Here is a 16,431-nt window from a genome sequence, read left to right as displayed (position 1 = left end):
CACACACACACACACACACACACACACACACACACACACACACACACACACACACACACACACACACACACACACACACACACACACACACACACACTAAATTTAAAACATTCACGTTGAATTGAATTGAAGCTGGTTTGAATGGCGAGAGACAGGAAGTGTCAGAGGGAGAGCAGGACAGAGCTCAGGACAGAGCTCAGGACAGAGCTCAGGCCCCAGCACCGCACAGCGTCCCAGAGCGGGAGGGCTGGAGGCTCCGCTCCAGCGCCACGCTCTCTCCCTCCACTCCACTCCAGGTCTTACATAAGGCCTCTAATTGGGCCCCATTCTTTCACACAGGCCCCGGCCCAACACAAACCTCCCCAATAATCCATCTCAAACTGGTAAATTACAGACCAGCCCCCAACCCCCCCTCACCATCATCATTTACCGCTCTGCACGCAGCCTCGGCCATGAGAACCAGGGATCTGCCCTCCAGGATCGACTCGCTGGGTCTGGCTACCCCCCCCCACACACTAGTTAACAACTTCCAGACTCTGACTGTGCTAATAGTGATTCACTGTGTGGGATAGAGGGAAGGAGGCAGAGAAAAAGACACAGAAAGAGAGCGAGAGAGAGAGAAGTGGGGAGAGAAAGAGGAGAGAAAGAGAGAAGTAGGGAGAGGTGGAGAGAGACAGGGAGAGAAAGAGAGAATAAGAGCAAGAGAGAGAGAGAGAGTCTGTATTGCTGTATGGTGAACCCCCTCACTCCCCCCCCTCCTCTTTACCCACCACCACCACCATCATCATCATCATTCCATTCCTCCTCCTTATGAAACCTCCTGTTTATCACTTCCCTCCTTAAGTAAACGTAAACCCAAGTGCAGTAACCCTGTGCCCCTCCCTCCCATCCCGCACGCCGACCGGACACCTTCACCTGACCCTCAGAGGGGCTGCGTGAACCCACTGTTGTCGCTATGTGACCTTTGACCTCTCGGTGGGGGAAAGGGGGGGGGGGGGGAGGGGGGAGTGTGTGCAAACTGCAGCCCGAGAGTCATCACCGGACATCTGCGTGCTCTGGGTCTGATTGGGACGGGAGCGGGGGGGGGAGGGGGTCCTAACGTTTAACAGGTTTCCTTCAGACCGCAGGCCCCGGCACCGTGGACCCCGTCGTGACGCGGCGCTGACTCACTCCTCGCCTCAGCTTCCTGCATGCCCCAATAAGGAGGTGGAGGTGTTTGGAAGATGGACAGAGAGAGAGAGAGAGAGCGACAGAGAGAGAGCAGAGGGATGCGTCGCGTCGCTTTCCCGCCTTATAAGAGCCGCGGCGTGGTCCAGGGGATCGCGGCGAGGCCTGTTTGTTTGACAGTTGAAGGTGGTGACGGAGAGCGCGAGAGGACACTGCCGCCACGTGTCTAGAAGCTTGTCGAGTTCAGAGGCCCTGGAAATAAATAAACCGTTTTTTATTTGCCGATTACCAGATTGATTTGTTCCACCCTCAACTGAACGTTTTACCGAAAAATAATCATCCAGTTCTTTAGGCAGTTTTGCCTGATTCACCAAACCTCATCAGAAGTTCACCGGGTAGAGCGAGTCCCATTAAGGCTCGGTCCTGATCGCAGCGACCTGGGTTTGAATCCTGCCCGTGGTCCTTTGCTGTCCTCCCCTCTATCTCTCATACATTCTAAACTATCTCACTCTATAATAAAACATAAAAAAAAATAATAATTTAAGTTCAAAATGGCCACATAACCCTTCCACTCCTTGGGACACCAAACAAACTGGCGATGTGACGTGGACAGACGTGGAAAGCTGTGTAAAGACGTGGGACCATTTGGTTCCACAGCACAACAGCTTGAGTCTCGTCTCCGTTTGGCCAGTGGACCAGGGGCTGTGATGGAACGCATTTGAACACATTCATCATCCAAGGGTCGGGCTGCGGGGCCTGGCAGGGAGCCAGCCGTGAATCATGATGGCGGCGTTTCGTTGTCTTCTTGCCCAGAGGTTCTGGTTATTAGTCATGGAGGTGACGGTGGTGGTGGTCGCTGCCAGATCATGAACAGGGCGATGAGAGGCAGGAAGTAGGCAGGGCCGAGGTTTAGGTTTGTGTGTTATGTGAAATATGAGTTGCTGTCCACATTTGCGTGTCTAGAAGTTGATGTGTGTATTTGCATGCGGGCATGTAAATGTGTACATTTTTGTGTGTGCATGTGTTTCAAGGTGCAGTACATGCTTGTCTACATTGAAGACGTAGTTAATGGCTAAACATGGGGACTCGCTTATGGTGGTGAGATCCGAGCTATGCTGTTACTGTATGCTAACTATACTTACACCTCATTTGTGGAGGGCAGGAAAGTTTTAATCAATTTTAATATGAAACTTGATTTTTCGATATACCCTCCAAGAGTTAATGAATAAAAAAATAATATAATAATAAAAGAATGCTTCAATACAATCCAAACCCATAACAACAATAACAATACAAAAGTATATCCTTGAGTAATGATAAATACACACACACACACACACACACACACACACACACACACACACACACACACACACACACACACACACACACACACACACACACACACACACACACACACACACACACACACACACGACAAGAAGGACTCTGACTAGAGTACTGAAGACAGGAGAAAGAGAGGGAGCGAGAGGGAGGGAGGGGAGAGGAGGAGGAGGAGGGGTCTTTACAAGGGAGCAGGCAGAACAAAGAGGCCTTTGTGTGTTGGGGGGAGGGGGAGTGAGGCGGGAGGGAGGGAGAGAGGGAGGGGGAGGCGAGGGGAGTGTTCTGCAGTGTACACGGTCCGGACTGCATTCCTGCAGTGTGATTACGAGCTGCTTCTAGTTCATTCTCCAGCAGGAAACAGACTTAACCTCTCCCTCTCTCTTTGTTTCCCTCACTCTGTCTGCAGCTATCTCTCTTTAGGTTAGCTCTCTCCAATGTGCTCTCCTTCTTGCCCTGTCTTTTCAGTTTTGTCCCTCTGTTGGTCTCTCTTGCTCTAGTTTGTCCCTCTGTCAGTCTCTCTATAGATTGTCCCCTCTGTCAGTCTCTCTATAGATTGTCCCCTCTGTCAGTCTCTCTCTAGTTGTCCCTCTGCCAGTCTCTCTATAGATTGTCCCTCTGTCAGTCTCTCTCTAGTTTGACCCTCTGTCAGTCTCTTTCTAGTTTGTCCTTCTGTCAGTCTCTCTCTTCCGTCTTGTGCGGAAGAGAGAGAAGTGCGGCCTAAACAGTACACAAAGTAATTACATCAAATGGTGACCATTTGGGTACACAGGTAACGCAAATGTAGCGCCTCTTAATAACTACTTCACGGGTTAGTTAGCTAAAAGACTAATAAACAGGCTATCCACAGGTTTGACTATAACCTCTACCCCATACCCAACCAGTATTCCAACAGGCTACCACAATCCCTAAGCAAAGGTAGCTCTGACAGACTAGCGTAGAATTCAGTTAGCGAAATGACTAATTTTGAATAGGCTATGAAGCCGGCTAGTAATGCACTGCAATCCATTAGGCCTGCAACACCCATGCAAATGTAGCATAACAAGCTAATTAGCGATAAGCTCAAATGAGTAAGCGATTCAAAGCCATTGCTACCATAAGCCTAACCTCCTAGCATCTCCAAAAAACGTGCTAGCATCCCCTACTAATGTAGCATATCCTAATAACTAGCAGACTCGCAAGTTAGCAGAAATGGTAATGAGTAGGACGTGACTTTGAAAAGAGGAGCAATCCACTCCCTCAGGGCTAGCTCTATTTTCTCATGTTTAGAACTCTATTTAATGTGCAGCCAGAGCTACGGCTAACAAGCAGCAGCTGTATTGTGTTGCAGCTAACATGGCAGGCTCTGGAGAGCGAAACACGACGCAACCAGCATTCAGATGCATGAATCAAAGCGCAGACTCACAACTCGTAGGGCAGACATACAACACAAGACACATATAACCTATGGAAGACGCTCATATAAAATGGCCACTGAGGAGGAATAGTTTGGCACATGAACATGAATTTGATGTGGTTAAACTCATTTCTACAATTTAACAACAACAGGGTCTCAAAACAGAGGAGCTAAAAGACAACAAAGGAACAGCTTAGGAGAAACAGCAGTACCTCGATATTCCTACCTATGTTTCCAGACACTTACATTTAGCCAGACAGGGTGAGAACAATCAAAAGTGATATTGCCCTTAAACCACTAGTGGGGCCTGAACTCTTGTGTTGAGGGGAAGTGTGTGTGTGTCTGTGTCTGTGTCTGTGTGTCTGTGTGTGTGTGTGCGTTTTTGTCGGGTACAAGTGGTACCTGTGTTAGGCCATGGCCATGTTTCCTTCTTCTCCTCAGCCTCCTTTGTACCTTGGTTTCTTCCTTACACTGGCGAGTACTACACCGTCCCACCACCGCCACCCACACCCCCAACATCCCGCCCCCCCTCCCCGGCCTGCTGTGGGCCCATAGGTCCAGCTGTTCCCCAGGATTAGCCGTGTCTCTCACAGGCTCCTGTGTACGTTTACACAAACCTACTCACTGGAGGACCTACTCTCTCTGCCTCATACTGTCCTGGTCCACTTTGCCCCACTTCCAACAGCGACGACACACACACACACACACACACACACACACACACACACACACACACACACACACACACACACACACACACACACACACACACACACACACACACACACACACACACACACACACACACAATCACACACACACACACCACTTAAAGTCCCCACAAAGATACTAAATCTGGTATGCTCACACACCCATCCTTTATCACGTGTAGGGACACATCGTCTTCCGAAACATGTCACCCCCAAGGATACCAAATACACACACACACACACAATTTCATTTGATTTACAAAGGATCAAAAACGACCTTAATGAATACACACACACACACACACACACACACAATACTTATTGACCCCTCTCTCTCTCTGTCTCTCTCTCCCCTTGTGTCCACAGTGGTGCGTCTGTATCTTATTATGATTGTAGCCATGTTTGCTCAGGTCAGTGTCCAGGATGTTGTGTCACCGAAACGCTGCCATGGGAGCCCCGCAGGTCGGAATAACACCAGCACAGCATATCCCATTTCCTCCCTTTCTGTCTCTCCCTCTCGGTTTCTATCTCTGTCGCTTTCTCTCCGTCTGCTGGGAGTGTTTGGTTTGAGTCATAAATAACGTATATATCATGATATTTTCAACTGTAACCATCACAAGTGGTTTTCTATTTACAGTAGGACTTTGTCTTCAAAGCAATTCCAGGGGAAATAACAGCGGCCGTGTGTGTGTAACAGGAAGTGGGGGAAGCCTCTGGGAGCACCAATATCCTGTTGGTATTAAACACGGAGCCGCAGCTTTGATCCCTTCTGAAGGGATTTACTCCAAGCCTCAAAATTCTCTCTCTCTCTCTCTCTCTCTTGCTCTCTCTCTCATTATGTGGTTCTCACATACTATGCCTACCCTTGCAATTTGATGCAATTTAGTTTCTCAGCCTGTGTGTTGAAATTGGAACAAACTAGCTTGAGACGTACGAAAACATTACAATAGCTGCTCCGAAATCTGTCCAGTTGTTATTTTTTTGTTCTAACATGTTCTTGCAGAAAATTTGAATGCCATGTAGCAACTTCCATTTCCTGATGGAATGCTGTGATTGATCCTCAGCCGGGCTCGCAGGTCGATTTAGATAAAAGCGTCTGCAGAGTGACTCCATGTCTCGCTGTGAAACGTAAACGTTGACGGCTTCTGCTGTGGGGCGTCTCGGGCTGGCGGGGCCATGCAGGGCCACACGGGGTTAACGCAAGCCCGTCCACAGCCTATCAACTGATTGGACCTCAAACAAGCAGACTCTGGTTCGGCGCCGAGCAGGCCTGACCTCATCGGACCGCTCTGTTAGTTTAGACGGAACCGGGAGAGGCTGGACCACACACACACACACACACACACACACACACACACACACACACACACACACACACACACACACACACACACACACACACACACACACACACACACACACACACGCCGATGAACTTGTGTACAGTCCTGGTGAGGCCGAGACCAGAGAGGATGAGATGGATGAGGCGAACGTATACAGAGATGTGTTGCTCACTGTGGGGTTTCAGACTGGAACACGCAATGTGGTGGAGTACACCATTTTTCGTAGACCTGCAAACTGCATCAAGTGTGTAACCAAGGAAAGAAACAGCGTCTGAGAACTTTGGCTCGTAAACATGCAACAGACAACCCGTTTGAAATAATGTGGTCAAAAGACTCCCAAGCGTTTTTAGATTTTCAGATTTCACCTTTTGATGTACATACAACCAATGAACTACACATGAAGACAGACTTGCAAGCGTTCTTACTGCCATCCAGCAACCCCCTTTGATGGGTCCAAACCACTTGCGTGACTGAGACCTTACTGTACCTGGCTCCACGGCCATCTTCTACGTACAGAGCTGCAGGGAGCAGAACCTGAAACTCCCAGACTTGCCATTTCTAACCGCCAACATTTTCTATGCAGACGAGGTTGTCAATCAAGTGATCCAAAGAGGTGAAACATTCCCGAAAGTAAGCGTCCCATCACGTTCTTGCTCGGCCCACACACCGAGTCAATAGACCCGAGTCATGAGTCATACTTCTGGGTCACTTGTATGATCCGGATGATTGACTCACAATACTATGGAGGACCTTTACTTTGTTAACAAAGGATATCCACCCCTGCATTGACGGTGCATCCAACAACTTGATTTGTCGACTACACGTTTTGTGGCTAGATGATCAAATCCTTTGGGGAAGGAAACCAGACACCAACCTCTTTGTTCAAGAACATTGTAACTTGAGCGTCTCCTATCCCCATTGACCTTGCTCACCAAGCCTCAGAACTAAGAAGGGGATTGGAGAGCCAGAATCACAATGAGCTGCTGAGGACCTTAGTGAACACCACTCCTGTCCAAGTTAAATACTCATGTACTCATGTTGACCCCTCGTCCCTTAGTGGTTAAAGCGCAACTGGTTTGTGAGGACCCCCAATGAATTAGCGTGTAGTGGAGGTATTAAGAAAACAACATCAACAAAAAACAAGGGTTGGCACAAATGTTCATACTTTGAATTCCTCCAAGTACCCTTAGCGAAACAAACAACGTGGATTGACGACACAGCTGACGATAACAGACACCGGTTGCCAGATCTGTTCATGTATCACCGCTTTCATGACCTGGTGAAGAAAAATGTTGGCACTCTGCAACTCAGAGTGAGCCAAGGGAAGATTTGAGAATGAGAATGTAACCGTGTACAGGTAGGTCAATACTAGGTAGGGAACAACTGCCAAATGCTAAGAACCTAGTGAAGTAGCTAGTATACGTAGGGGATGGATGGTTGCCACATAAGAAGTAGTATAATGGAATTGGAAAATATTCATGCACAAACTGTCCCAAAACTCAATTTGTGTCCTCAAAGTTAGCAGGTTGGTCAAGAGGTAGGATGATAGAAGTTGGCCTACGCTAGGTTAGGGAGAGGTAACAAGGTATGTACCTCCTGACCTACCTAGAAAGCTTTTACCTTGCTGCTTGCCAGCTGAGCTTTGGTTCTTAAGAAGGAGACGGAAGAGAGATAAGGCAAATGAGAGTCAAACACCCTTTGTATTCAATGGGAAATCCCATGAGATACAGTCAGGCAATAAACCTCGAAATTGATAACATTGTAACACAGCCAGCCACCATGTAGACAGTGGACTTTCAGGAATCGAACCCAGAACCTTTTAACTAGGAATCAAAAGCGCTGACCAGTAGACTACCCTGCCCCTACCCACCCCCACTGATGCAACAAGCAAGCATCGATGAAACACGTTGCCCTTTATGTATGAAGCAACAGCCAACTCCACTATATTCTCTGATTAAAGACACAAATGCACGGTTGTGTCCATTTGCGCACGTGTCCGCGCTAAACGCATAGCCCTCCAGACTGTGAAGCCAAGCGTGTCGGCCGCTTCGTGCTACCGCGCAGAATGCTTTGGATTCCGCCCGTGAACTCGGATGGAGGACAAGACATGTTCCATGGCACGTTGCTCGGCAACATTTGGCAAAGAAAGGAAGGACCTCGAAACCGCAGGAAACCCGAGGGACGTGAGCGGAGTGAGAAGAAGACGCAGGCTTCCCAGAGAGCCAGAGAGAGAGGAGCGACAACAGAACTATGAGCTGCACCCAGTACTCACATATTGTATGAGCCTTTTTTCAAACATTGGTATTCGTGGTGGGTCCACTTTTTGTTTGTGTTGGTTGTTAATTCTGTCGTTAGTTGCCATTCCAATATCCCTGTGTGTTTGTTGTTGTATGTGCAATGAGGAGTTAGAGTGATTCATCCGAGGCCGTGTCTGCCTTTGTCCCCAAAACTGTTCTATTTATGTTGTCATAAAGTATCATTTATTGAAACTTTACTGATTTTGACTACTAACAAGTGTGGTTGAAAACAGTCAAAGGAAATTAGAATATGGATAATTGTGGGTTTCCAGGTGTACACACCTATCAATTACCTGACTGAAGTTCAGGTTTGGTACAAAGGCTGATGCAATTGATTCAAGTACAGGCAGAAGCAGCCTTTCCTCATTAGTTGGCTGGGGGAAAGAAACTGCTACCAAAGGTGATTTGCCTGGCTTTCCACTTGTCAGGATCTCCAGAGGGAAGATTGCATGCGAGTACGATGTTGAAGGTTGCGTTACAGCTTCTTAAAGGGCGTTGCAGTTTTCAGGTAGTTCACACAATAAGGTCACACAGTGAGAGACGAGGTCTGGATGCAGGGGTCTTGATAAACATTTAAAAACTTTTACTCGACTAGAGAGAGTTCACCAGAAAGGGTTTAACGTTTAAAGTGCGACGCGTTCTTTCCGAGGGTATTCATACTTTTACTTTTGCAAAGCAGATTGTTCCATGCGTACTGTGGAAAGGCCCTTAGCGACCCAAATGAATTAATTCATTTAACAGAGGTGCATGGGGAGCTGGCACCCGGCCGCATTGGTCTGCTCTCACACACAGCGACACAGCCAACGCACGCCAACCTTTCCACTGAGGTCTCACAGGGACTGCAGGGACGGGGGGGTCTGCGTCAAAGCAACCACATGAACACATAAATACAATGTCACCTGGGATGGCCCCAGCATTGGTGGGGGGGATTACTTGGATGTCCCAACAAAGAGATAAACAAGAGTAATATGGCTAGGGAGTAGGTCTTCTTCGATCACCTTGAGGGACATGAACTGGTAGTTAGGGAACCGCTCTAGGAGCTTACCGTCTCCTGGAACACCTGTTGTTTATGGCCAACCTTCCCCGCCAGACGCGAGCGCCATGATCTGGGCCGCCAGATAAACAGGTGATACAACGCTTTAAGTGCATCAAGGGAAACTGTCGGATAAGCCCAGCTCCCTGTCTGAGGAGTATTGCATCAGTGGAGTTAGATTTGAGTCCAGACTTTTACGGCCCATAGACCGCCGCCAAAGGAAGTCGACTGTTGATTGTTGACTGTTGTGCCCGGCGGCCAGACATTACGACCCGAGGTCCCACGGTGCCGCACCTCTGAAAAATCTGATATCGAGACGAAGAGAGGACGTGCCACGTCTCCCGTACGCTATCTGGAGCGAGGGCTGTGTTCACGCCTTCACACCGTAACCATTTCCACCACAACCCCCATCGCCCCTCCCACCCCTCTATGGAGCACGGAGCGATGCTATTCCGATTGGTCGTTTCATCCAAAAGTGTTTGTGACGCGATCTGCATAATCAAAGCACATGTGTGCCAGTGGGGATGGGATGAGGGGGTTTGGGGGGGGGAGGTGAGGACATGCTCGGCCGTAAGCGAACCTCACATGGCGGCATTAGTGTCCGGATTGATAACACTCCCATGTGAGGTGTGACATCACAGCGGTGTCGTCTGACGGCTGCTGAGGACAGGGAGAAGCCGGGGGCAACGGAAACCATGGCGATGGGGAAACCCGAGAAGCACGTTTAGGACGGAAGGGTCTTTCAATTGGTGCTTGGTGGGTTGGGATCAGCACTGCTCTAAGCAAACGTCCTTCGACCTCAGTTTGTTCATGTCAAAGCACAGGGACACACACACACACACACACCACAATATTGAAGATAAAGATTAAAAGCTAAACGAATCAGGCCTCTTTCAACCACACTCACCTGTGGGGGTCTACGTGTTTCTCAACCCCCTTTACCAAAACCTCAGTTAAAGCAGCACTAATTAATATTTATTGACTAGAATCCCCCTTATGAATACTGGGCTGTGATGTCCTCACACAACCCTATTTATTAATACAGCTTTGATTGTTATTTTAGAACTGCATTCTTAAACCCAAGGAAATATTTTGTGAAATCACGGATTCCAACCTCTGGTTGATAGTTGGCAAGTTTGTCTTCCTTTATCTCAAAGCTCAACTCTTTGGGTCGTTACGACTCGAAAAAGCCCTCTGCCATTGTAAAAGCCTCTAACTGTCATGGACGTAGGGTTATCTTGCTTGATGCTCCAAGACAGCGCTAGCGTTTCCACATCTGTCAGCTTTTACCACGCGTCTCCCCTGACAGAGCCTCAGTAGAACCACTAGAGCCTCCAGAACCAGAACCCAGTGGTCCCCCAGCTCTCTCTTCTCTGGACGGAGACAGACAACAGGAAGTCATGTCATGTCGCAGGGACGCCACTAATCAAAGAAACATGCGCTGGGCGGAGATGACGATGGCGTCATTTAATGGGGGAGAGGGAGGGGACTTGTTGGATTTAACTCTCAACATGGAGCTTATACCTCCCCGGGACTTAAGGAGAGCAAAAATAAAAGGAAAATCCACATATTGAGATTAGTTTATAGCGACGGCAATCCAGAGTTCTTATGAAACCAAAGACTGAAGGACTGTTTTTCGGACTTGGACGATGAATGCTAACATTGTTAAGTCCCCGTTGCTTGACGTTTTCAACAACCAACGTTCTCCCACTTAACTAGCTAACTAGAGCGTGCTTTTCATAAAGCAAAATAAAATCTTGGCAGGTGTCAAGGTTGGAAGAGCACTCGTGTTTTTTTGTGCATGCGACACGACTCCGTTAATGATGTGTGTGTGTGTGTGTGTGTGTGTGTGTGTGTGTGTGTGTGTGTGTGTGTGTGTGTGTGTGTGTGTGTGTGTGTGTGTGTGCGAGGGTGAGTGAGAGTGAAAGGCCGTCTCCCACCCGAGGAAGTCTTTGATACGACGGTGGGAAAATTGAGGGAGGGTTTTTTGCGAGGAGGTTGTGGCGTCGTGTCCCATCGCTTGCCGAATAACCTCCCTGACTCATTGTTATCAGCAGTTGGCAAGAAGATGAAGTAAACAGTTGATAGGGACTGCAGAATTGCTCTCATCGCACAAAACTTTCCATGAGCGAGTGTGATTCATCAAGAGACAGACATGTTTGTTTGAACATCTGAAATGGACTGGGGGGGGGGTCTCTGAGTGTCCACTCTATTGGCACTGTAATGAGCAGAGGGTAGGGTGGGGCTACGGTGAGTACTTCATCCACAAGTGCGAGACAGTTATTGAGTACATATTTGTATTTTTTACGGCCTGCCGCAGATCACCTGTTAATTTGTGTCCTGGTAGCAGCTGTACTTCTGGGTCTGTTAGGTTTTTTTTATTTGGCACAGTGGGAGCATTAGGGAAACAAGTTATTGTATGCAAGCCATGTACAAGCTGCCAGAACTCCACTCACATTGGCTTTCTAAGCCTGTGGTCAGCTATACCATATCCAGACTGAAAACGTGATACAGGTGTAAATGGAAGACCCCCCTCCATCTCTTGACCATCCTTTATATCAAGCACGGGGTTGTAGCTGGTTAAGGGATTTCCATTCCAATTCCAATAGCTATTCTGCCCTGTTGTTTTTCTGAGCAACTAGTATTGGATTAGCTTCTCCAATATACATGATATGATTGTTCTGTGCCTCAACTGTAAGTTACTTTCTTTACAATTATCTGCTAAGAGACCTTACAGACAAGAAGCTTCAAGCAGTCGAGCCTCCAACCATGCCAAAGTAGAGGCGATGGTCAACTGGTGCCAGAAATGGGTCACCAACAACTATCTCACGCACGCACGCACGCACGCACGCACGCACGCACGCACACACACACAAACACAGCATTAAGTCCTGGCCACGTCACTCCAATGGAGATGTCATTATTCATTGGTCCCAAACTGCAGATGGAATCAGGTGGTGTGAGCACTCTCTTTCTCTCTTTGTCTCTCTTTTTCCCTCTCTGTGTCTCAGTGTCTGTCTCTCTCTCCCTCTGGCTTTCTCTCAGATTCTGATTGAAAGGGCTAAGCACATACATGTTAAGTACAAAACAATAAAAGTCAAACTTATGAAATGTAATAAAAGTTTAAAGAAAAAACTAAATAATATACACATTGAAATGTGTATATACACTGGAAATATGACTACAATATTAGATAATGAGGTAATGGTCGGGTGAGGATTAAGTTCATCAAGCTACCTCCTGTCTTTCTGTCTCTCACTCTATTTTTCCATGAGATATTTCCATATGGAGATTTGCGTGTCCTCAAAAACAGCTGTGTTGTCATCATCGGACATCTGCTGGAGAGGTGAGCTGTCTCCCTGGGAGCGGACCACGGGGCCAGACCCAGGAGGAGCGGGCCCAAAACAAGTTAAGATCCAACACCCCCCAGCCCCCCTACCGCCATCACCATCACCAGACCAGATTCACAGTAACCCCTAAACATATGTATACCAAATGACAGTGAAAAGGAACAGGGAAGTAGGCATGTAGCATGACATGTAGCATATGTCAGGGATTTGAACCTGTGGTGCCGACGCGGTGTATCAACCACATGGAGAGTGTACTCGCGGGTCGAGCCACCCAGCCACGTCATCATTTATGAGCCAAAGTAGTGAGCTGACGCTATAGTGTTCGTTCGGGAATTTAAATTCTGCAATTCTTACATTTGGAGCCTGAAGAAATGAAATGATGATGAAATGCTTCCGGTTTGTGCAGACTTCCGGTTGTGCACATTCCGCTGGTTATTACAGCAGCGATTCCCAGCGGAATGAAAGAGTCGACGGAGCGGTGGTCACACGCAATGCTCGATGGCTTCGGTGGAGCGGAACAGTACACACACACACACCCACGCACACACACACACACACACACACACCGCCCAGCGTTAAACACACCCACTGAAATGACTGACACAAATGGTGGATAGACCACCGTTGTCCATATAATTGATCCCCTTCGTTATCGAACAGGAACCATCCAGAACCAGCATGTACTGGATCTGGGTTTGGCACCACACCAGCTAACCCCACAGTGGTCTATTTGGATTGGGCGTGTGTTTGATGCCGTGTGTTCGGCTAATTAAACTGCTGACCTTTGTTTGTCCATGTTTCACTAAATTCAGAATGTCAGCCTCAGTAGTAGGTGTTGTAAGATTCATAATGGTAAAAAGGCCTCAATGTTGTACACAAATGTCACATTATAGGTGGATGGACATTCAATTCGGCCAGTAAGGGTCATAACTGAATCTAGAGTAGTATACTGTTATGGGTTACAGGCCAAGAGCAGAGTTGTGTATTTCACAGATTGTGTATGAATGCTTGTGAACGGTTTTCCCTTGAAAAGAGATATGTCTAGTCTCAATGAAACTTGATCAGTCCGAATTAATAAATAAATAAATAAAGATACTACATACATTGTATAATATAAATACATATAAATAAAGGCCAACAAAAATGTAAATGCCATGGGAATTTAGTTACACAGGTTGGCCACTGCTTTCTCACCCTACTTCTTTCCCTCTCTCTCTCTCTCTGTCTGTCTCTCCCCTCACTCTATGGAAAATCACAGTTGTTCCCTTGGCGCGAGGAGGCTGTGGTACTCACCGTCCAGACAGATGCCTTCCTTCTGGATGGTGTAATTCAACACAGCGTACGGAGCCACTGGAGACTTGGCTATCACTATCTGAAAAGACAGGGGGAGAGAGCGAGATTGAGAGAGAATAACAATAGAATAAAAGAAAGAGAGGGTAAAAAATATCAGACTTCAGAACAAAATATGGTTACTTGGGGATGGGAGACAGGAAATGTCGGTTTGTTCACAAGGTATCAAGTTACCCGTGGTTTATAATGATGTACAGCACTTTACAGCAGTTAACAACAGTTTACTACAGTTCACAGCTCTGAGGAAATAACTAACAAATTCTGCTGTGGTGAAGCCATGGCCAGCCCTACTGGCAGGCTGAGCCTGATGATGACATTTCTCAGAAGGGGTTCTCTGCCTAACAATAACCCTAAACCTAACCAACTAGTTGTGCTGCCTAAACATAACTAGGTTGTTTTTTTGCTTAAACCTATCCAAGTAGTTCTGTTGCTTAAACCTAGCCAAGTAGTTGTGTTGCACTCATCAGGCTTAGCCAATCAAAGGCAGAGGAGGGCGGGTCATGACTTTGTCAAAGTAGTTATCGTCATTTTTGACAACTCAATCCAACCAGAACTAAGAAGTTCACTAGGGTTCTCACTAAAGGCGCCAAAACCTCTCCACTGCCTTAAGCGTGATTGGGCTCCACATAAGAAAAGCCACAACACAGTGCTATCTCTCCACATCGCTGGCCCTGAAGAGGCTCTCTGCTGCGTTCTCTCCAGCCCGGCCATAGTGGAGCGAGGAGTGCAGCGCTTGCCATGCGCACCGTGGTCATAAAACTCAAGGCAGCAGTCATGTGAAACACGAGAGCCCTGCACGCTCCAAAGAAAAGAGCACTGTCGAGGAACCGTTTTCATGGGAACTCCGGGAGTTCAATTGCATCGGGGAATGTCGGTTTACGTAGCAACCACCCCCTTCAAAATACTGAAACATGATTGCAATTATTTTCGGAATCCGGAGATGTGAGCCATTTTCTTGTTAATGCCTGATCGGTAATATTTGATATTAGAAGATAAGAGGAATTTCTCGACAGGGAATCTAGTCCCAACTGGTTATTTTTTCCTAGATGAGAATCAATAGAAGAACAGTCCTTGATGAGCAGCTAACTGCTAGCATGCTGGCCAGCTCGTCGGGTTTCAGAGAATCTTTGGTTAAGAATCCCGCACCAAATGTAGAAAGCACAGACCCGGGGCCGCATTACCCAAGAGACTTACGTCAAACCCAATCGAATCTGACCTCAATCCTTCATCATATACAGTATATATATATGTATATATCATCCCTTCGCAATACAGGCCATGGGTTTGATTCCCTTCATTTCTCATGCGTTCACTGTATCCCCCAGCTCCCTTTATGTGGTTCCTGTGTCATCCATCTTCCATCTGCGGTTCTGTGGAACCAGCGTTCCTCGTTCAAACAAGGCCTGTTTCTGCAAATTAGCCTCCCTGTGTGTCTGCCCCTCAAATGTTTGTGGATTTCCATTGTTAATATTATGTTTGCGGTCTGTGTGCATTGCAGCGTTGGTTGACCATAACAAATGAGAGCACATTCTGACAATGTCATGATGATTTTATCATGGGATGATTTCTTACTGCTGTTTAGTCAGATTAGCAGTCGCTTTGTGGGATGTTGGATGGCGGCTGCATCAATGATAACAGTCACGTCTCTAACCCCCCCCTCCCAGTTATTATAAACCAATTCCCCTTACTGCACTGACTGCAGAATCCTTGCAGTCTCGATGAGGCGGCCTGGCAACCGGGCATGAGGAAAGGGAGACTCTGGGAATAACCCCCATCGCCACACTATGCCCTGGGGTAATGGCCCCGCCCCTTTCCAAAGGTGCTGAGGCCAATGGACAACAGCTCCTCCCCCCCCCCCCCACTCTCGTTAACCCGTTGCAGATGTCTCAAGGTTTTGTTGATTTCCAGCTAAAAATACCCGGGCCTGTGCCCCGTTTCACAGTGGATACTGTTACCTGCGGTGTGTAATCAGTTATTTAGGCTAACCCCGCTGGATTACGGCGAGTGTGAATAACGAACTCCCGGCTCGGTTCAGCGTGGCGAGCCGAGAGCCCATGGGCCTCGCGCCCAACCTTCTATTTCCCGGCCGCAGCCATGGCAACGTGTCATTAATGTGACGGAAAGCTACCCCCCCCCCCCCCCCAACCCCCCCAAACCCAGTCTGTGTAAAAACCCTTCAGAAACACCTCAGAAATGACTGCGCTGTATGGGTTTCAATAGTTATTTGAGTTATTGGTTGTTTTACGTTTTTTCTTTGAATTTCCATGAAAATGTGATTATTGAGATGAATCCACTTTTCAGCAGGATACCTCAGGACTTCGCCCAACGTTCAAAGCGACTGTAATTTATACGCAGCGAGTTCCATCGGTATAGTTTTCCCTGCCTCCGAACCACAGAGCGGCCGATGTGTGGTCAGGGCTTTTCACTGGTTGTTGATAGAGGAG

At 47.6% G+C, this 16,431-nt stretch overlaps 1 protein-coding gene across 1 annotated transcript in view; it reads right to left on the bottom strand.

The window, feature by feature from the left end:
- The window catches only part of rad51b (RAD51 paralog B), a 31,632-nt gene that overhangs the window by 6,185 nt on the left and 9,016 nt on the right, over positions 1-16,431 (bottom strand). Inside the window, exon 9 of the mRNA XM_084483802.1 lies at positions 13,931-14,009. Coding sequence (XP_084339928.1) covers positions 13,931-14,009 — 79 coding nt within the window. The remainder of the gene's footprint in view (positions 1-13,930; positions 14,010-16,431) is intronic.

The sequence above is a fragment of the Micromesistius poutassou genome (genome assembly GCF_964030765.1).
Source record: "Micromesistius poutassou genome assembly, chromosome: 19".
Classification (NCBI taxonomy): domain Eukaryota; kingdom Metazoa; phylum Chordata; class Actinopteri; order Gadiformes; family Gadidae; genus Micromesistius; species Micromesistius poutassou.
The sequence above is the reverse complement of the archived record's forward strand: the minus strand, read 5'-3'. Positions and strand labels throughout refer to the sequence as shown.